General features: G+C 45.6%; 1 protein-coding gene across 3 annotated transcripts in view; it reads right to left on the bottom strand.

Moving 5' to 3' along the window:
• The window catches only part of ARHGAP44 (Rho GTPase activating protein 44), a gene marked incomplete at both ends in the record, with an annotated part of 142,847 nt that overhangs the window by 43,013 nt on the left and 77,011 nt on the right, over positions 1–22,823 (bottom strand). For all 3 annotated transcript variants that reach the window (XM_082860068.1, XM_082860069.1, XM_082860070.1), the window contains 4 exons: positions 1,599–1,716; positions 8,127–8,203; positions 10,822–10,933; positions 17,789–17,865. In XM_082860068.1, coding sequence (XP_082716194.1) covers positions 1,599–1,716; positions 8,127–8,203; positions 10,822–10,933; positions 17,789–17,865 — 384 coding nt within the window. The remainder of the gene's footprint in view (positions 1–1,598; positions 1,717–8,126; positions 8,204–10,821; positions 10,934–17,788; positions 17,866–22,823) is intronic.

Genomic DNA, 22,823 nt, shown 5'->3' with positions numbered 1-22,823 from the left:
GGCGTTTTCTTAATATATTTTCAAATTGTTTCCACTGGTTTTGGGGAACATGCAATACTTTTGTAATCTCTGAAAAGGAATTTTAATCTATTTTTTGGTAAAAACAGCCTATGTAAGAAGCTACCCAAGACTGAGTGAAGCTATTAAACTTTTACTCTAATGCGTTTGGACATTTGCATTCAGCAGCTCCCCTCACCACTTTTTTTTTTTTTTTTTTTTTTCATTCCTGGCCACTCCGTGAGGCTTGTGGGATCCCAGTTCCCCAACCAGGGATTGAACCCAGGCCACAGCAGTGAAAGCCTGGAATCCTAACCACTAGGCTACCAGAGAACTCGCCAGCAGCCCCTCTTAACATCACCCTGCTGTATCTAGTGAAGAAGGAATTTTGTAAGAAACAAGATTTAACTGAAGGACATGAACCCATGGTAAATGGGTAGAGAAGACACAGAGGAAAAGGGAAATCAACACGAGAGAAGAGTGCTTCTTCACGAATAGCACCAGCTAGATCTTTGCCATAGACACAGGAATTCAAATGAGAAACCAGCTTTACCCACAATGAGTCTTGGGTCTGAAGTATTGGTCTGACTTTGCTTGGCTCCATAGAACTGGAGGCTGAGAGAGAACAAATCCTTTCGAGATATTTTTGATGTTTCTAACTCCAGAGAGAAATTCTATCTGACTGTGAATGTCACCTGAATGCAAGGTCTGAATCACCTGTACAGGGTGGTCATAACAGCAGAAGCTGATGGACAAGGTAAGACTCGATAAAGCCACAAAGAACAAAGATGTATGCATGCGAAGTGGCCACTCTCCTGTAAAACTGTATGTTAGGAAGACAACAGATACCAGCATAATTCTAGAAATGTGGTATTTTTGTTCCTTAGATCCAAACCAAAACTGGCATATCTGCATGTATACAGATGTACATATACACAGAGCATCAAGAACGGGTATTGCTGACAAAGCCCCATAAAACGTTTGTGGGGAAAGTAGACGAGAAACATTTGAACATGGGTGATGGGTGATGCGGGGCACCTATCACTCCCGAGGGCAGAGGCACACTTTGGAGAACGAGATCCTCCTCTCCTGACAAGTGGAAGGTTTTCTTTGCTGCACGTGTCTCCTTGGCTAGCATTTCAACTTCATAGATACATGTATGTCTCCCGCGAAGCAAAGGACTGATAAAGTGACTCAGGAAACAGTAAAAGGCAAACAAGAAAATAATGTAATATCAACAGGGAGTCAAGGCTCATCTATTGTCTAAACTCTCAACTGTTCTGGGTGGCCTAGAATCTATGATTTGGGGCTCAGATGACTTACAAAATCTTCGTGGAGAAACCGAGGCCACTTCCTCCTGGCCTACCACGCAGGAATATCAGTGATCACGCACTGCTGTCCCCCCGCATCCAGGTCACCATGAAAGCCCCAACTCTTAGGGCTCATGCAGGACTCTTTGGAGGTGTCAGCAGGCAAGCCTGGGGACGCCGATTCAACCAGAGGCTCACTGTTAGGGTTTCCATAGACCTCCAGCCAACAGAAAGGGACTCCCTTAGGGCTTCCCCATCTTTCTCAGTGGAGGGGAGCAAAGAGCTGGGTACCCTGCAAATCTCCACTCTGTTGGCAGACTCCTCCATCTCCTCCCTGAGGGCATCCGCTTTGGCACCTGCAGGCTGTAAGCTGCTGGACAAACCCGAAGACTTGGAAGTCTGCTGCCACCTGATGGGAAAGAGGAGACAAAGAGGAGAGGTGTGAGACAGGTAGAGGAAGCCCTGGGGACACTGTGGGAAGCAGAGTAATAGCTGGTCATGAGTATCACCCAGGGAACGACACAGCCTCATTCCAAAGGAGAGATAACGAAACGGTACCCAGTACCAGACCAGGAGAAAGGGGGCTCCAATGTCCAAGCGGCAGGACTGAAGGAGGCTGAGGATAGCGGCCACTCCAGACAGAGCAAGGATTCCCCAATTTGCCATCATCCTCCCTACTGTCTTCTGAACACTCAGGCCAAACGACCTCACCACCGCTTCCCCTGAAGCACGGTCCATGCCATTCCTATTAGCTTCCTGCCTATCCTGAGGGCTGTGAGTTTCGAAACATTCACCTACTTGGCTGAAGCCAATCATGGGTGCTAAGTGAGAGGACAAGTGGGTAAGATTAAAACAAATGTGGAAGCAAAAGTCTCCACTGGTAAGCACTAAGCAACCTCTGATCAGCACTGCAACACCTCATTTATATTTTCTTAAACATTTACCTCTCTGCAGAGAATACTGGCCTTCTGAGGGAGCCCCTTGGGAAACTTTAATGGGGAAGCACAAATATTTCTGGTTGCTAAGTCATTATCAAGGAATTACGGAAAGCAGGCCCTGAAAGAAGGTTCTAATTATGCTAAGATGCTAGTAGCTATAGCAGGGAACAGCAGCGGGCCTCTCCCCGTGAGGCTGTAAACTCAACAGCCTACAGGGCCCAGCAAGTAGGAAAAATAAGTCAAATGGGTCATTATCTTAAAACCTCGCCCACCCAATCCTTTATTTCCTACTTGTGACAGGGACAGGAGATATAAAGCTGTTTCTCAGCTCTAAGAAAAACAATCGCGTAATCAGGATGACAAAGGCTGCCCATGCCTGGCTGCGGTCTTGGGAAGTCAGGAGGAACAGGGAGGGGACGGGGACCTGGCGGGGGTTCACTGGAGGGTGATCAGGGCTGATGGGGCCCAGGCAGGAGGAGTGTGGCCCACAGGTTGCTGGATGTTTCAAACTGACAAGCTGCGAACTGTCAAGCGAACTCATCAGATGAAACGTGACAACAGATTAAATAGCATCCTCTGGAACCGTGCAGGCCAACCGCGTAAGGACCAAACCAGAGGCCTGCGGGCTCCATCCGGCTCTCGGACTGTCCATCCAACGTAGACGCAAAAAGTGCGATTTTACCCTCATTTTGAGAATCAAGAATTGAATCCCTAAGTGTCTTCTCTGTACAATTCTTCTTTCCTCTTGTGTTACGTGCAGGAAAAAATTAGAGAGTGGGGCATTATAATACCCAAAAAGGGGACATTAGTTCTCTTTGCTATTAGCAAAAAGTAGCAAAATGAAGGATCCTCTGTCACTTAAAAAGCGCACCCATGTGAAAATTACTTAAAAAGGCTTTAGGACATCAAGCTGGCTTGAAGCTCCAGAGATGGACAGGTGTGTCCTGAGAAAGATTCCTCATCCAAATTAGAAAGGATATATTCTATTCCAAAATGTTAAAAAAAAAAAAAAATCTAAGCTAACAGATAAGGATTAGTAAAAATTCCTGGGCAATTCTTTCTTATAATGGTTTGCCCTACGGAAATATTTAACTAATACCTCCCAGGCTTAGTCAAATAAAATATGAAATGTCATGGCTGTAATTTAGATCTCAGATAAGGAACACACTTCCATGGTCGATTATGGTAGATCATGGAGCTACAAACACCGTCCCATTCATGCTATCTGAAGGAAAAAAAACTCACCAATCTATAAGTGTAAAAATAAACAAAGTGGCCACAAACACTCAGCTGATTTTTAGGGTTTTATATATCTGGATTAGATTTGTTTGTTTTTTTAAAATCCAAATTACACTTAATATATGTATATTAAAATGAAGACATTCTTCAAAGTTATCTCTTTCTTTTCTTCCCTATTCCCCTTTACTCCCTCCCACCCCCAATTCTGTCCTGGTAGTTTAAAAACATACACCTTTCCCCTCCATTTATAAGGAATTTTACTTGTAATGGATAAGTAATCTACTTTGATATTATACAATAGTGATAAAATGCCTCCAACATGGTCCCTTTGTGGAGACTGAATAGCAAAATATCAAGGGAAACTTGGAAACATTTGTACAGGTAGCAACTAATTGGGAAAAGTGCCACTAATCGTGAATTTCGAAAAACAATAAACGCTGGAGAGGGAGTGGAGACAAGGGAACCCTTGCACGCTATTGGTGGGAATGTAAATTGGTATAACCGGTATGGAGGTTCCTTAAAAAACTAAAAATAGAGCTACCATATGATCCAGCGATCCCACTTCTGGGCATATACCCAGAGAAAACCATAATCTGAAAGGACACATGCACCCCAGTGTTCATAGCAGCACTATTTACAATAGCCAAGACATGGAAGGAACCTAAATGTCCATCGACAGAGGAATGGATAAAGCAGACGTGGCACATACATACAATGGAATACTACTCAGCCCTAAAAAAAGAATGAAATAATGCCATTTGCAGCAACATGGTTGGACCTAGAGATTATCCTGCTAAGGGAAGTAAGTCAGACAGAGAAAGACACATATCATGTGATATCACTCATATGTGGAATCTGATTTTTAAAAAAGATACAAATGAACTTATTTACAAAAAGGAAACAGACTTACAGGTATCAAAAACAAATCTATGGTTATCAAAGGGGAAACATGGTGGGGAGGGATAAATCAGGAGCTTGGGATGAACATACACACACGACTATATATAAGATACACAACCAACAAGCACCTACTGTATAGCACAGGGAACTCTACTCAATATTCTGTGATAACCTATCTGAAAAAAGAATCTAAAAAACAATGAATACATGTGTATGTATAACTGAATCACTTTGCTGTACACCTGAAACTAACACAACATTGGAAATCAAGTATACTCCAATAAAATTAAAACATTTTTAAAAATCATGAATTTCAAGGAAGGATGATCTTCTCATTCAGAGGCTCTTATAAGTAAACTCAACAATTGTTCTGGGCTTCCCTGGTGGCGCAGTGGTTGAGAGTCCGCCTGCCGATGCAGGGGACGCGGGTTCGTGTCCCGGTCCGGGAAGATCCCACATGCCGCGGAGCGGCTGAGCCCGTGAGCCATGGCCGCTGAGCCTGCGCGTCCGGAGCCTGTAGCTCCGCAACGGGAGAGGCCACAACGGTGAGAGGCCCGCGTACCGCAATAAAAACAAAAACAAAACAAAACAATTGTTCTGCTCTGTTAAGAGAAGAAATAAGGCTTCTTGTCCAAGGAGAGTTTGAGCTTTGAAGTTTGAAGAGAATAAAGTTCATTTCTTCCCACTAAGGTAGCTGAGGCGACCCCATCATGCTCTGGGAAAGATGCCATCAGTCTACGATTTGGGGATGGTGAAGACAGAATACAAGCTTTAAGGAAAGGCTAATGGAAAGAAAAAGGCCAGAAATAAGGGTAAGATGTTTCACAGACCAGGAGAAGGGTATAGAAGGCAAACTCAAGATCAGTTCAGGGTGACAGGGAGTCCGGAAGAAGTTTTGGAAGGAAACGGGGAAGTTGCTTTAGTGGGACATTTACTGTTTCATCTGCCCAGTCTTCTCCGCTCCTCTGCCTTGGGCATCCTCCACTTTTTGAGGTCCCAGCTCAGAAGGAGAATGCTACAAGGAATAGACCCTAATGTATGCAGAGTGACCAAATGGGGAAGTGGGGTGGGGTAGAGGTGGGGGCAGTGAGAACCCAACTGCTTCTCCAAGAGTAGCTGGTGACGTTGCATTTCAGTAGCACAGTATCTGGTCTTACGCTCACTGCTCCATCTAGGGAAACAGTGGCTCAGGGGAAGAGTTAGAGGAAAAGGCAAGAAGTTGGGTTGAGTTGGCTTCAGAAACAACCAAAGTTGTCAAGGGTCTAAGTTAAAGGTTAGAAGCATAAAAACTTGGAGGGGGTAGTAGATTATTTCCTTACCAAATCCCAATACACGAGAGAGGATGAGCTGAAGACATGAAGTTTGTTAAATCATGGAAGAGAGGTCCCTGATGACATTCCTCTGTGGTTTCAGAATCTACACACCACTTGGTGTCACCATTAAAAACATAAGACAAAACTAGGTTGACCGCGGCTGTCACCAGGGAGAAACTCTCTCTCCCCTAAGGGGGGCTGAATGAAAATATGTAAGTGGACAAGGCAATGACAAGCTTTGATGCTAACATCCAGCCCTCTGAGCAGAACCTCTGGGCTGGGAATGAAGGTGTTCCTTAGAGAAGGAGAGAAGAGATCTCAGAGCTAAAACCCAGGTCCTCGCAGAAGGAAGTGACTCTGCAAACCCAGGAGTCTGGTGTCCACCGTCACCCGGATGGTGGAACAAGCAGCATACCTGCCGTCATCTTACGTGACTCCGGGATGTGGGACTTGAACACTGGGGCTACAGGACGCATTTTACGTGGCGCACGGACACTGTAGGAAGTCGTACCACACCACTATGCCTGACGCAACCTTCTCCCTGTTCCTCCAAGGGCCCTAGGGGGAGGGCCTCAGATCTGGGTCAGAGTAACTTCAACCACTTTCTAATTCTTCCTCCTCTTCCCTTTTCAGCAACTGGAGACCTCAGGATCACAGCCTTCCACAGGCAACAGGACCTAAAATTTAACAGCACGGGTACTACTTTCATCCTGTCCACTTGTACATTTACCCGATACTTGTAGCTAAGGGCACTGCCTTTCACTTTATGGTAGTGCTGTTAAGATTTCTCTTTTAAATAGACTCATTTTGAAAAAATGTATCGACATTTCACAAGGTGTGTTGGCACAGATGTCAAAGATCATTCAGGTGGACTGAAGTTTGGGAAACACTAAGTGAATTAAAGAAACAACATGGACCTACTGTAGAGCACAGGGAACTATGTTCAGTATCTTGTAATAAACTATAATGGAAAAGAATCTGAAAAAAGTAGATGATAGATAGATATAAATGTATAATTGAATTACTTTGCTGTACACCCAAAACACTGTAAATCAACTATACTACAATAAAAAAGAAGAAGAAAGAAACTCTGTTTCTCTGCTAATCTAGCCTGATTTATTTCTGGTCTTGGGGGACTGTGCTATACTTTCTGTTGATCCAAATGCAGAATTCTGGTGCCTCAACTAGTTATAGTAGCAGCTTCCTTTTGGAAAGCTCTTGGGAAGTGCTGTGACAAACAGGATCTCATCTGACACTCCAAACAACCTCCCAGGTCGGCCCACAAATACTGCAAATGTTACTACTGTCTGTGCACAGGTGAGAAGACTACTATTCTGGAAGGTTCAGTGACTTGACCAAGGTCGCAGGTCTAGAGAACAGGCAACCTGCATCTTGGACCTCATCATTCACTCCTGGTTTGGGACTCGTTATCCTATAGCTCCCAGCCACAGTATATCCAGTTTTGTCTTTGTTTCTTTTTCTCAAGAAAATTAAAATAAGATGCGGAGATTCTTAAACTTGACCAACAAAGGACCAAAGGTGGAACCAAAACGTTCCTTCCGTATTATTATTCACGAGTCTGCACTGTTTCAACGTGCACACGTACGCACACATGCCACTGGAAGAAATAAAAAGGCATTTACACACAACCATGACTGATGACGGCCACAGTCTAAGCCACTGCAGGGCCATGGCATGCCCCTGCTGGAACGGGAATCTCCTGGTAGATTCTGGAGGAGGGAGCAGGGGAAGGGCAGCACTGCTGGAACTGCACTTCTCCCATGATGGTCTCAGGGTTACAGAATGGCTGCAGAAGACACAGTCACACCATCGACTGCAGGAAAAGGAGACCAGGTCCCCAGAATCAGAAATACTCCTCTCAGGGTGAACAGGACGACACATCACGCTACCTGATCTCTGTCCCTACCACTCTCCACTTTGTCCCTTCCACCCCTGCCATGCTGGTCTTCATTCTGTGTCCTGAATACGTCAACCTCATTCCCATCGCAGGACCTTTGCACCTGCTCTTCCTGCTGTCATGGGCAGTTCTGCACCAGATCTTTGCACAGTTGCCTCCTTCTTATGGGATCAAGTGTCATCTCCTCAAAGAAGCCTTCTCTCCTTCACCCTGTCTAACGCTGCAGCCCGCTTCTCCACATCTCCTGCCAAAATTATACTGTGCTCCCTTCTTGATAGGACTTATGGCTTCTGAAACAGCCTCACGTGGGTGTTCTCTTGCCTAGATCTAACTCCCAAACCAGGCTGTAGCCTCCATGAGAGCGTGGTCCTGGGACCCCCAGCGCCTGACACACGGTGGGTGCAAGAAACACTCGATGAATGAAAACGCTCATACACAAAACCCTACCCCTCAAACGTGATCACAGCTCCTTCAAAGCAGCAGAAATGAAAGCAAAGAAATCCCAGCACACCTCGTTCGTGAAGAGTCCATGTCCAGCACCAGCTTTGCTAGATGTTTCCTCTGTTTCTGGATATTTGGGATTTCCACCTGTGGGTACAGGAGAGAAAAAAAATACAGTTGATTTGAAGCCCAAGACAGATTTTTTTTTTTAATGTTTTTAAATTGAAGTATAGTTGATTTAAAATGTTTCAGGTGTACAGCAAATTGATTCGGTTATACATATATATCTATTCTTTTTCAGGTTCTTTTCCATTATAGGTTATTACAAGATACGGAATAGAGTTCCCTGTGCTATACAGTGGGGCCTTCTTGGTTATCTATTTTATATATGGTAGTGTGTACCTGCTAATTCCCAACTCCTAATTTATCCCTCCCTTCCCTTTCCCCTTTGGTAAACCATAAGTTTGTTTTCTATGTCTGCGAGAAAAGACAGATTCTTAGAGAATTAATGATATCTTCCCAACAAGTTTGCTCAAGGTCTCCCCATCCTCATTTTCACAGGAAATTCTTGGTTCCCTTTCCTGAGCTAAACTCTGCTCTTTTTTCACTGGAATCAGGTCCCGAGTCAAGCCAGACCATCTCAGAGACCCTGGGTCGCCCGGCTCGCTTCTGCCCGCCTCACTCCCGCTCTCACCCAGCCGCCAAAAACATCTCTCTGCTTGCGTAAGGGCCAGACACGGGAAGAAAGGCAGGTAGATCTGACACACAGACCTAATTCAACACAGACAGCTGGAGGAGGAGACCTGGCCTCAGGAGGCCTGAGATGCTATGCGGAATGCAATTAGGATATATTCCTATAGAAGGGAGGGTTTTTTTCCAAAGTAAATAATGAAGAAACATCGCCACGGCTTCACTGAGGGATAAGTTCTCCCACGGATACTCTTTTACTTCTAAAGGTGACTTAAGTGAATATTCCAGTGCAGGATGTCGCTTGCAGGCCCGGTAAAAGTGGGGCAGGATGGGAGAATTTAAAGGAAAAAATGCGAGGATGGTCCAGTGTTGTACGAGGTGCTCTGTATTCACTCTTCCAGGCATCGATGAGTAGGGCACTGACTTCCAGTAGGAAGACAGACAATTGTCCCCAGGCACCGGGGTCGTCGCGGAGCCCAGACGCAAGGTGAGTCTCAGCACCCAGCTCAGACCTGTCCCCTTGAGTTCGCTGGCGGCTTTGGCTGGGACCCCAGAGCACCTTTCTAAAGAGTAAGAGGGCCTCTCAGGAATGGTCTAGGCTGTACCAGGATGGCATCTGAGAAGTCGAGGGCTGGTCCATATCAAAGCACCATATCTAGAACGTTCTCCTTGAATACTTCTAAGCACTTCGGTAATTACTTACCCATTCATCTGTCCCAGAAATTGCACCAGGGGATGGGAAGGTGCTGGGAGTGGTCTAGAAAGGAAATCAGACACGGTCCAGGGCAAGGCTGCCCGATACGGTAGCCTTGAGCCACCTGTGGCTATGCCATTTCAAATACAAAGGAACATGGACTTCCCTAGCAGTCCCGTGGTTAAGACTCCACGCTTCCACTGCAGGGGGCGCAGGTTCAATCCCCGGTCGGGGAACCAAGATCCCCCATGCCGCTGGGCGCGGCCAAAAATAAATACATAAATTCAAGAGAACAAAAACAGAATTAAAAATTTAGTTCCTTCGTTGCACTAAACACATTTCAAGAGCTCTGTAGTCACAGGTGGTTAGTGGCCACCAAACAGTGCAGACGTGGAACATCTCCATCCCTACGGCACCGTGGAGGCTTGTACGATCAATTAAAGGGAACTGGGAGTAGGTCCAGGCTTCAGGACAAATAACATCCCCCAGTGATTTTCTTTCTTGATAAAATTTCACTTGGTTGAAGCTGGCAAAACTGTCACATAGGCATTAAGGCTTCATCTTAAGAAAACAGTTTTCTTTAGTGTCCTTTAAAGTAGAAAGAGAAGGGCCCTATGTAAACAGAAACAGTGAGGGGGCCTTAGAGAGTGTCTTGGACACGGGTCCCCAGCCCTTGCGAGTAGGGGCTGCTGTTCATTTTTTTTTTTTAAGTTTTTAATTGAAGTATAGTTGATTTACAGTGTTGTGTGAATTTCTGCTGTACAGCAAAGTGATTCAGTTATATATATATATATATATATATACACACACATTCTTTTTAATATTCTTTTCCATTGTGGTTTATCACAGGATATTGAAGATAGTTCCCTGTGCTGTACAGTAGGACCTCGTTGTTTACCCATTCTATATATAATAGCTTGCATCTGTTAATCCGAAACCTCCCAGTCCATCCCTTCCCCTCCCCCCGGCAACCACAAGTCTGTTCTCTATGTCTGTGAGTCTGTTTCTGTTTCGTAGCTATGTTCATTTGTGTCCTATTTTAGATTCCACTGCTCATTTCACCGAAGACTTGAGATGGGTGGAGGCCAGGGGTGGAGATGGGGCGGAGACCCTGCGGGGGACGCGGTGATGCCGCCAGCTTTGCAGCTTCACCCATGGGGATGCCAGCAGAGGAGGGGGTGGGTGGGAGAAGGGGGGAGCCCGCAGCTCAAAGGGCTAGCAGGCTGGGGAACCCCAGGCAGTCGGGTAGGAACGATCCCCAGTGAAACACTGTGCCCCAGAGTGGGGTGAGGGGTAGAAATAGCCCGGAGCAGAAGGACCCCAGAGCCCACCACTCCGCCCTCCCCGCTCACGCGGGCCCAGCCTCACTCCTGCTTCTGACCTCAGCCAGCAGGAACAGGGGCTCGATCACATCTCTCTCGACTTGCAATTCGAAATGAATCAGCCCCTGGGCCAGCTTGTCCTCCGCCTCGCCACAGAGTTTCAGCATCTTCCTGCGACAGAAGGGAAGAAAAACCATCCTGAGTACCCTGCAGAGGAAGATGTGACCCATCACCCCCCGGCCAGGTAAACACTCACGAGATGGCGTTAATAAAGTAGTTGACTGCTGTGCCGTCCCACTGACCAACTTGCTGCACGTGGTTTCATTTCTGACACTGCCTACTTTCTAAAGGATGCTGAGTACCTACTGTGTGCCTGGGCTGAAAGGGGATTAGTGGGGAAAGTAAGAGAGATGTGGGGAGAACAGAGTCACACATGCCAAATCCACAGGCCTAGAAAGAGCCAGATGTTCTCCCTCCTGAGACCACTGGAGAAAACAGCCGAAGTCAATGTGCCAACAAACCAACATACCTTCAAACACATACCAAAACCTCAATGTCAGTAGGCTCTAACAGAAAGAAAACTCCTTCTCCCAAGCCACGAAAACTTACTTAATATAGGATGAGCGGACGATTTTCCAGTGAAAAAATGGAATGGAAAACCATGTAAAAGTTTATTAATAATGAGCGAATTACATAAGACCTGAATGAGTAGAAAGTTATGCCATATTCCTAGACGGGAGAATACAATATTTCAAAGATGTTCATTTCCCCTGAAGGGCACACAAGCAGCCCTCCCTTTTCACGGTACCACGTTACCTGAAACTCCTGTAAAAAGTTTTTACAAATTAACAAAAGTACGGAAAGAGGTAATACTATTCTAAGGTTAGTATGTACTTTTCCTGTCCGTATATATTTTTTTAATTAATTAATTAATTTTTATTTTTGGCTGCGTTGGGTCTTCGTTGCTGCGCGTGGGCTTTCTCTAGTTGCGGTGAGCGGGGGCTACTCTTCGTTGTGGTGTGCGGGTTTCTCATTGCGGTGGCTTCTCTTGTTGCAGAGCACGGGTTCTAGGCACGTGGGCTTCAGTAGTTGTGGCACATGGGCTCAGAAGTTGTGGCTCACAGGCTCTAGAGTGCAGGCTCAGTAGTTGTGGCGCATGGGTTTAGTTGCTCCGCGGCATGCGGGATCCTCCTGGACCGGGGCATGAACCCGTGTCCCCTGCATTGGCAGGTGGACTCTCCACCACTGCGCCACCAGGGAAGCCCATAAACGTTTTTAACTGGGTCACTGAGGGTCCCTCGTCCATGAAGTGTCTATTCGTATTTTTTGGTGAGTTTTGTATTACGATCTTTTTTTTTTTTTTTTTTTTTTTTTTTTTTTACCATCTTTTTATTTGTAGGAGTTCTTTATAGACTTACAGGTATGTGTGTGGGGGTAGAGTATATTTAAATTCTTTTTCAGATCTGCTGCAACTGTCAACTCCCAGGTTGTGGGTTTATCTCTGTATCTTTTTAATGGTGTCTTTTCTCAGATTTTTCTGATTCTTAGCTCCCTATTTCAACTGCTGCTTCTTTTTAGAATTGTGAAGCATTCACTACTGACTCTCAACCGTGGGCAATGAGAATTAGCTCTATTTGCATTTCCCCTTCCTCCATTTATTTCTGTCAGTAGATATTTAGTCTTTAACCACCTTTTGACTCCATCTGCTATTCGGAGCAAAGCTGGGTTATGGACTCTGATTACTGGTCCTTCCTGCACATTTATTCGTTCTCTTGGGAGTTGATAATTGCCTTATTTCGGCTTGTTTAGTTTTCTGTGTACCTGACTGCACCCAGATCCTCTGCCACACTTCTTATTTGTCTCTTAAGCTACTGAACCACCCCGATGTGAATTCGTATTTCATCTTCTTGAAGCAGTCTCTCCCAGACCCGTGTCCATCTGCACTGAGTTTTCCTTCTCTCTCCAGGCACGGCGGTCTTCCTGAAATCCCCCTTCACCATTTGCTGGATTCTCTCTCTCCCTGTCCTGGGCTGGAGATCCTGTTTCCTACTCCCCTACCCCTGCTTGTCTCGGGCACTGCCTCACTGTGGGCCCACCACACTTCGGCTTTCTGAGAAAGTGTGTGGGAAGTCCATTTTCTGAGACCCTGCGTGTCACAACTTCTCTTTACCCTCAGGCTAAATGAAAGTTAGACAGGAGACTATATTCTATGCTTCCTATTCCCCCAGAATTTTGAAGGCATTGTTCAATAACCTTCTAGCTTCGGGCTTCCCAGACGGCTCAGTGGTTGAGAATCCACCTGCTGATGCAGGGGACACGGGTTCAAGCCCTGGTCCGGGAAGATCCCACATGCTGCAGAGCAACTAAGCCCATGCTCCACAACTACTGAGCCTGCGCTCTAGAGCCCGTGAGCCACAACCACTGAGCCTGTGCACCACAACTACTGAAGCCTGTGCGCCTACAGCCCGTGCTCCGCAACAAGAGAAGCCACCGCAATGAGAAGCCCGCACACCGCAACGAAGAGTAGCCCCCGCTCGCCGCAACTAGAGAAAGCCCGCGTGCAGCAACGAAGACCCAACACAGCCAATCAATCAATCAATCAATTTATTTAAAAAAATAATAATAATCTTCCGGCTTCCACTATTGCTTTTGGTAAGGCCGGAAGAATTCAGATTCCTGACCCCTCGTATATGACAATGTTTTCTCTAGAAGGTGTAGAATCTTTTATTTGTCACTAGTACTCACTACTGGTGAGTCCTGGCATAGGTTTAATTTTTCCTATTGTATTAGGAGATCGGTGGGCCCTTTCAATATAGAAACTCACATTCTTCACTTCTGGAAAATATCTTTGGATTGTTTTTTTTAAATTTTTTTTAAAATTATTATTATTTTTTGCGGTACGCGGCCCTCTCACTGTTGTGGCCTCTCCCGTTGCGGAGCACAGGCTCCGGACGCGCAGGCCCAGTGGCCATGGCTCACGGGCCCAGCCGCTCCGTGGCATGTGGGATCCTCCCGCACCGGGGCACGAACCTGTGTCCCCTGCATCGCCAGGCGGACTCTCAATCACTGCGCCACCAGGGAAGCCCCCCTGGATTATTTTTTAAACTATAATTATGATTTCTTCCTCTCTTCTTCTTGCAATTCCTGTTATTCAGGCCTAAGACTTCCTAGATTGGCCCTCTATTCTTCTAAGTTCTCTATTTTCCGTGTCCTTGTCTTTTGCTCTCTTTTCTGGATGATTTCAACTTTATCTTCCAAACCTACCGAGAAGGTCGTATTTTTCATTTCTATGAGTTTGCTTTTGATCTCTGAATATTTCTTTCTTGTATTTCTTAATTAACGTCCTGTTTTTTATTTCATCTTCTCTTACCTCTCGAGAATCTAAGTACCTTCCTGACTGCTACCCCTACACTCCACTGTGCCCGGTGCCCCCAGTCGCGGGATGCTCCGTTTTACCCTCCCCAGAGATGAAGCTCCAGGCTTTTGCTGGGCTTGGGGGCAAGGGGTTGAGAGTCTCCCAGCGGTGTGGATAAGAGCTGGGTCTGAGTGATCCAAATAGCACCTGACTAGCTTTCAACCCCCATCTGTGATTTTCATCACCAACCCCTCCAACGACCCACTTGTTCCTGAGATCCCTGGGGCCACCAATTCCTGAGCCTTGTCAGCATTTCATGGCATGAACATCTCAGCTCTCTGCACATCCTCCTTCTGGCTTGAGAGTCAGCTTTCTGGGACTTGCTAAGTCAGGTCCCAGTCAATCATATGCTTTACAGCTCACAAAACCCTCTTGTCTTCTCTCCTGTTTTTTCCTGCCTTTGTGGGTTTATGTCTTTTCAGAAAAAAAACCCCTGCATTATAGTCCGTTTTGGAAGGGAACAAAAATGAGATGTGTGTGTTCCCTCTGGCATCTTTACCTGGTATCCTCCATCCTTTACTTTCAACCTTGTTGTGTCACTACGTTTCAGGCAAGTCTCTCAGAAAGAACACATCGATACAACAGGATTCCATGTTTACCCACCTGAGAGTCTGTATATTATAAACAGTTGAGTTTATTCCATTTGCTGTGTACGATTTACAGGTATAGAGGCAGTAACTGCTATTACCTTCATTTTTCTGTTTTCTATTGTTATGCTTTTCTGTGCTGACCTTTTTTTTCCCTTTTTAAAATTTTTTTTGCTGTACGCGGGCCTCTCACTGTTGTGGCCTCTCCCGTTGCGGAGCACAGGCTCCAGACGCGCAGGCTCGGCGGCCATGGCTCACGGGCTTAGCCGCTCCACGGAACGTGGGATCTTCCCGGACCGGGGCACTAACCCGTGTCCCCTGTATCGGCAGGCGGACTCTCAACCACTGCGCCACCAGGGAAGCCCCTTTTTTTTCTCTTTTAGTCCGTTCTGTGGGCTTTTATTTTTCTATTTTGTTTATTCCTCTCTCCATCCTCCACCTAATTTTGAAGTTACAAGTTCTATTACTTTTCTTCTTGTGGTCTTCTTGTGTTCTTACCTTTCTAACATGCACACTTCATTTTAAATTTAAATGTAATACCTTTATCCTCCTTTCATACAAGAGCTTGAAACACTGATGCCCTTTGCAAAGCTCCCTATTATTATTTTCTAGTATTTTAGTTTTCCTTTGCTTTAACTGCCCCCCGCCCCCCAGATTATTATTATATTGCTGCTTCTTAATTCAATGTTTATTTATATTTCTTTACACTGAAGGGTAGCAGGATACACCTCCCCAAAGTATGCCACTGTGGCATAAGGATTAGTTTGAACTGAAGGCAATGGAGAAGAAGCAGACACAAAAAAAGCTCTCCACCCTTCCCCTATTTGCCTAAAAGCAGGACATGAATTTGTAAAGGTGTCCCCCTCCCCGCTCTACCAGGAAAGATAGATGTTAATCACCAGAGATAATTCTAGACCCTTATCAGCCCAGAGGCGGCACCAGTGGTCTCTACATTACAAACCTTACCAACTAACACTTACCTTCTACTAGTCCCTCATATACTTACCTTCCTACAATTCGTTGCCATAGAAACTAACATTTTTTTCCTCTGTCTTGTTTGTCACTTCTCTAAAAATCACTGTTCTTTGGTTTAAAATGCTATATAAGCCCAAGTTCCAGCCACCCCTTTGAGTTACTCATCACCGAGTTCTGCCATGTGTATGCACTGCACGTTAATCAAATGTGTATGCTATTCTCTTATTAATCTGTCTTTTGTCAATTTAATTTGCACGGCCCTGTGAAGGAACCTAAGATGGGAAGAGAGAAAACGTCCCTTACACCACATTCACTATTTTTTTTTAAAAGGTTTTTTTTTTTTTTTTTTTTTTTTTTTTATAGCCACACTGCACAGCTTGCGGGATCTTAGTTCCCCCACCAGGGACTGAACCCGGGCCCTCAGAGTAAAAGCAGTGAGTCCTAACCACTGGACCGCCAGGGAATTCCCACACTACTTTTTTTTTTTTTTTTTTGATGTGGACCATATTTAAAGTCTTTATTGAATCTGTTCCAATATTGCTTCTGTTTTATGTTTTGGTCTCTTGGCTGCGAGGCATGTGGGATCTTAGCTCCTTGACCAGGGATCGAACCCATGCCCCCTGCACTGGAAGGTGGAGTCTTAACCACTGGACCACCAGGGAAGTCCCACTACTTTTTTTTTAAAATGCTATCTTGTTACCTGCATTTCACTCTTTTCTTCTGGACATAATCTACTTCACACATCCTTAACTAGTTTTTCAGTGAGAACATGCAAGCGGTAACTTCTCTAAATCTGTGCCTGAAAATATGTTTATTTCCCCTTATTCCTGAATAAAGATTTAGTCTATCACTGAATCTAGATATCTTATATTTTCAGTCACTACTTGAAGACACTCCTCCATGATTTCCTGGCATTTATTGTGCCTCCTGAATGGTCTGTTATCACTCTAATTGCTCTTTTATACACAATTATCTCTTTCTCTGGTTGATTTTAAAGTTCTTTTTTATTAACAGGGTGTAGTTTTATGACGATGTGTCCAGGGATGGATTTCTTTCGGTTGATCTCAATCAGGACTTTTGGTGCTTCTTCAATCTAAACACTCATGTTTGTATTCAAATCTAGAAAAGGAAAATTCAACCATAAATTTCCCCTTCTATTTTCTTCTTCAGGAGCGACTGCTACACATAATGCTGTATCTTTGCATCCTGCCGTCTGAGTCTCTCCATTTAATGCTGCCTGCGTCCTTACCTCTTGGACTTTATTCTGTAAATTCTAAACTCCAGACCTCTTCAAGTTCACCAATTTCCATATCTGTGTGGAACTTCCAGTTTCTCTCAAGTAAGTTTTTAAATTATAATAAATATTATTTGAATTCTTAAAAGTTCTATTTGGTTTTTCTTTGATTCTGCCTCTTCTTTTTTCACCCCTATTGTGTTTTGTCTTTATTAAATTTTAAAATTTCATTTTAAACATAATTACTGTCCATCTCCTTTCAGGTTGTCCATTATTTTTCATTTTTAGGGTCTGATTCTCCCACAGACTGTGCATACTGATCGCCTCTCATGATGATTCTATATTTAGTTTGTTTTTATTGTGAGCTCGAAATCAGCAAGGGTTGCTCTTCTGGGAATCCTGTAAGTTCTGACATCTGACACGGAGAGATTTCATATTTGCTTCTGCTGAAGCCCAAGGGATTCCAAGTGTCCTTCAACAGCCTTCCCCGCCCCCTACCGGCATGTGGGATGCAGGATCTTAGTTCCCCTGCCAGTGTCCCCTGCAGTGGAAGTGCAGAGTCCCAACCACTGGACCGCCAGGGAAGTCCCAACAGTTTCGTGTTCACTTCTGCCCTTGGGAGCTGCCGCCTGCACAGACACTATGACTCCTGGACCTGGGGCCTCAATTTCTCACCGGCAACCCTTCCTTCTTCCCTGTCCAGGCTCCAGCCAGACCACAGGTGTCCTCACTATCTCCGTGAGGACTGTTAGTCCCCTTGTAAGGATGGGGACTCACCTAGATTTAGCACAAACCCATACGTGGAATTGCCTTACCCAAGAAGCGTGTCATCTCCCAGGAGAGCTGATCCTTCCACCAGACACTGAGCCAGTGTGGTCAAAGGCAACTTTTTCTGAAAAGGAAGAAAACGTGGTCATGAAAACTACTTCAACAGTCACCCACTTACCCTAAAATAGCAAGAAGTCAAATACTTGCCTAGATATTACATTAGCTAAGAAACAAACGGACTTTAAAATATGAATAAAACCTAAAAATTCAGAGGATACAATGCTGGGTTAGACTCAGAGATGTCAAAATTCAGAAAATTAAAACGATTAAATTTGCTAAGTTGGAAAACAAGGCTAAGGTTTACATGCTGCATTTTTAACTTAATTTAATTTTCATTTCGTTTCATTTCATTTCATTTTCTGGCTGCGCTGTGCAGCTTGTGGGAATTTAGTTCCCCAACCAGGGATTGAACCTGGACCATGGCAGTGAAAGCGTGAAGTCCTAACCACTGGACTGTCAGGGAATTCCCTACATGCTGCGTTTTAAAATAAAGTAGCATAGCAGCAGGGAAAAAAGAGAAGATTTCAAACTTATGCTAAAGATTCGAGCCATGCCTTAATTTCTAAAAATCATCTCTCTCAACAAGTACATTAGCCCCATTTTAGACATAAGTCAGCTTATGGGCAAGGAAGAGAGAAAAATGTTCACACAGAATTACAACGCAAACAAAATAATCATCAAAATAAGGTATACTCCACAAAGAAGATACAAAATGGCCAATAAGCACACGAAAAGATGCTTAACATCATTAGTCATTAAGGAAACCCAAATCAAAGCTGCAATTAGATACCACCCCACACCCATGAAGATGGCTCTCATAATATGAATAATTTATTTTTTAAATACAAAAAATAAATATTGGTGAGCGTGTGGAGATATTGGAACCTTCATGCTGTGCCAGTAGAGATGTAAAATGGTCCAGCACTGTAGAAAAGCTTGGCAGCATTTCAAGAAGTTAAACAAAATTACCATATGGCCCAGCGATTCCACTCTGGGGCATGTACTCAAAATAATTTGAAACAGATGGCTGAACAAAAACATGGGCATGATGCAAAGGGCAGCCCAATTCACAATAGCCAAAAGGTGGAGACAGCAGAAACGCCCATCAACGGATGAGGGAATAAACACAATGTGGTCTATCCGCTCAACGGAATATTATGCAGCCATAAACACGGAACGAACTCCTGACACAGATTACAACACGGGTGAACCCTGCAGGCATCACAATAAGTGAGCTAAACCAGGCACAAATGTGCACATAACGTACACTTCTATTCATATAAGACATCCAGAATAAACAAATCCATAGGGACAGAAGGTAGATTCGTGGTTGCCAAGAGCTGGGGGGAGGGGGAAGGGGGAACGACTGACTAATGAGTACGGGATTTCCTTTCGGGGTGATGGAAATGTTCTGGAAGTAGATCATGGTGGTAGTTGCACAATATTGTGACTCTACTAAACGCCACTGAATTGTACTCTTTAAAATAGCTAAAGCGGTAAGCTTTATGTTACGTGGGAAGAGAGGGAGGGAGGGACGGAAAGAAGGAGGGAGGGAGGTGGGCAGGCAGGAGGACCACAGCATAATCCACCTTCCCTCCTGAAGTGTCAACAAGCCCTCTCCTTCCTGAGCTGGACCCACCCAGCACACACAGAGAACAGCAAGGTAAGAACAGCTAGATATCTGGGAATTCCCTGGCGGTCCCGTGGTTAAGACTCCGTGCTTCCACTCCAGGGGACACGGGTTCGATCCCTGGTCAGGGTACTAAGATCCCACATGCCGCACAGCGCGGCCAAACAATTTAAAAAAGAACAGGTAGATATCCTCGGGTCTTCCGGTCCACACTGCCACACAAGCAGCTCTTCAAACAGAAAGTGATGGAGCCCCTCCCAGCCCAGAATCTCCTGTCTTAGCACCCAGAGACCCTCGGCTGTAACTCGCTTACTCCCCAGCATGAATGGTGTGCCTATCTGGGTACCACGCCCGTGGTGACCGAGACCAGACACTGCTCTCATGGAACTTACATCCCAGGGCAGGGAGACAGACACTAAACACAGACACTTTGAAGGAGACCCTTTCGAGAGTGGGAAGTGTCATGGGAACAGCAGAAAGCAGGACGATGGGCAGAGTGGGCAGCTGTGGGGAGGGGGCGGTGAGGAGAAAAGACTGCCCCCTCCCCCCCCCGCCGAGGGCAGAGTGGGCAGCTGTGGGGAGGGGGCAGTGAGGAGAAAAGACTGCCCCCCCCCCCGCCGAGGGGGGGCATTTAAGAAGCAACCTGAAGGGAGAGAAAGTCAGCCATACCTCCAGATGACCTGGGAAAGAACATTCCGGGCAGAGGAACTGCAGGTGCAAAGGCCCGGAGGTGGGCTACCTAGCCAGCTCAGCTGGCTCTGCATCCCCAGCAGACCAGCGTGGCTGGAGCACAGTGTGTGATGGGGGAGAGGTTGGGGGAGAGGTTGGGGGAGGGGGCGGAGGCGGGATGGTGCGGGGCCTCGTCAACCAGAGGCAGGCACTGGGGTTTCCTTCTAGGGGCACTTGGGGACCACCGAGGGCCTGTTTAAGAACAACATGATTGGATTAAAAGAACTCAGTCCTGAGACAGGCAACTGGATGACTTGAGAGCAGCACCAAGCTGGAGGTGGAGTTTTAGGAATCTGGTTTGAACATCCCCAGGAGACCCATGGGCTCTAGGTATCTCCGGGGAAGGTCACAGGAGGTAGACCAACCCCCAAGAGTGGTATGGAAGTTTCTAGGGTTCCTGGGGTTAGTCCAGGTGGAGGGGAGCCCAGGACACCAGGTGTCCTCAACGGGTCTAAAATATAACCCCTTCCCTGCCCTTAGACACGTCCACTCCACAGAGGTCTGAGCCCTTTCACTCGAGGAATAATCCTGCTACCCCGTCATTTCACATAAAATGGGACATTGTTCTTGGTAAAAACGAGACCAGGCAACGAAGTACTAATATATCCAAATGTAAACACCACTTTCTAGCTGTCCTACAAAGCTATTAGGTCCAGGTTTCCAGAGACTTAATTAAAGGCAGAGGAACAGTATCTTCGGAGAGCATCTGCTCCCACCCTCACCTTTCAAAAAAAAAGTTACTGAAAGCACATTTTAGAAAAATGTCTAAAATGGTTAAAAAAGAAAAGGAGTTGTGCAGGTATAACATTTGTCACGCTCCGAGAAAAAGGATGGATTAAGGTATTAGAGTTCTTGACCAGGGGTAATTCTTGTCCCCCCGGGATGTTTGGCAAAGTCTGGAGATGTATGTGATCGTCACCACGTGGGGGACATCCCTGATATCTAGTGGGTAGAGGCCAGAGATGCTGCTACGCGTCCTACAGTGCATCAGAAAGCCCCCTGAAACAAAGAATTATCCAGCCCAAAACATCGAGAGCTGAGGTTTGGGTTTAAAGAAAGGTGTTCAATCTGCAAGTTCCTAAAATATCTGAATCACAACCACTGAAGACGCTCCCCCCAATCCCGAATGTCAGAGCCACACAAGACCATTTTCTTTATGCTGAGGATCCAGAGACCCATGACCCACCTGCCTTTCAGGCAGGACTGAAGCCCCTTCTGAGTCCTTCTTCAGAATTTGACAAGGAAGCAAGGCAAGGGAGGATCTTGCCTATAGCAGATGACAGGCAATTTCTAATGGCCTGGAAGTTGGCATCCTTTGGAGAAATGTATCTACCAGTGAGTGGAGTTCTTCCAAATGAAAAAGATCAGTCCGATTAGTCCTGGCAGTGAGTGGAGCAGAAGACCATGCCCGGGATGCCTAGCAGACTGTAGGTCAAGCACAAGAACAGCCCTGAGGACCACAAAGCCATCGGTCTTGGAGGGAGGTGGTGAGGGGACAGCCAGGTGTCTGGTTTCCAGATTCACACAGGAAAAACCAGTTGGAAATGGTAGGATTGGAGGGGCCCTTCTCCCAAGCAGGGGGCCAACTTTATCTTCTAGTCATTTCCAGTCACTCAACATCCTCACCGATGATTATGAGATGCTTTTAGGTGGCAAAGAGAGCCACTTTAAGTGACGAAGGACCACAGGACGAGAAAGCTATTCCTGTTTCAACTGCACGTTAATTGCTGAGATTTTCACATGGAGAATAAGCTTTCTCTCTTTCTCTATCTCAAATGAATTCAGTTTTGAAAAGCAAATGGTATAAAACTCAGAAGGTGCTGGAGGGTTTACAGCAGAAAGTCTTCTCCCATCCTTAACCCTCAGCCACTGGGTTCCCCTCTCCAGAAACCATGCCAGTGATCAGTTTTCTAGGTATCCTTCCATAAATATGCTAAGAAGATCCAACTGTATATGTGAGTGTGTGTCCATTTTTTAAAAATATTTATTTATTTATTTGGCTGTGCCGGGTCTTAGTTGCAGCACACGAGATCTTCAGTTGCGGCATGTGGGATCTCGTTCCCTGACCAGGGATGCAACCTGGGCCCCCTGCATTGGGAGCTAGGAGTTTTAACCACTGGACCACCATGGAAGCCCCATTTGTCCATTTTTAGTGGACACATTTTCCCTCACACCTGTTAACACACGATATAACCCCCTCTACACTTTGCTTTCCTTTTCATGTAGAGGGATCATTCATGTAATTTCCTATCAAGACATAGAGAGCTGCCTCAGCCTTTTTTTTGAAATGGCTACACAGATCATTGAATGAAGATGACAACATGGATTTAAACAAGTCCTGTAGTGATGGTGTAAGGGGATACAGGCCACAAGCTAGGGCCTGTGCTTGTGGCCCAGGTGAGGCTCCTAAGACAGCATTCACTGCAGGGGAGACACTGAGGGTGATGTGAGCGCTTGGATTCCAAGGGCACAGGTGTTAATGGGGTGAAACCTCCATTAGTGGTGAGTCTTTGCTTGTGTCGATGCTTTTAAGAGTCAAGAAATGAAGAAAAGGAAAAGGAAAAAAAAAGAAAAGAATCAAGCAATTAGAAGGAAGCTACCAAAGGACAAAAAGGAAGGAAGAAATGGATTAAGGTGACATACTTGCACGCCAAAACGGGGAT

Source organism: Leucopleurus acutus, assembly GCF_964270905.1.
Source record: "Leucopleurus acutus genome assembly, chromosome: 19".
NCBI lineage: Eukaryota > Metazoa > Chordata > Mammalia > Artiodactyla > Delphinidae > Leucopleurus > Leucopleurus acutus.
The sequence above is the reverse complement of the archived record's forward strand: the minus strand, read 5'-3'. Positions and strand labels throughout refer to the sequence as shown.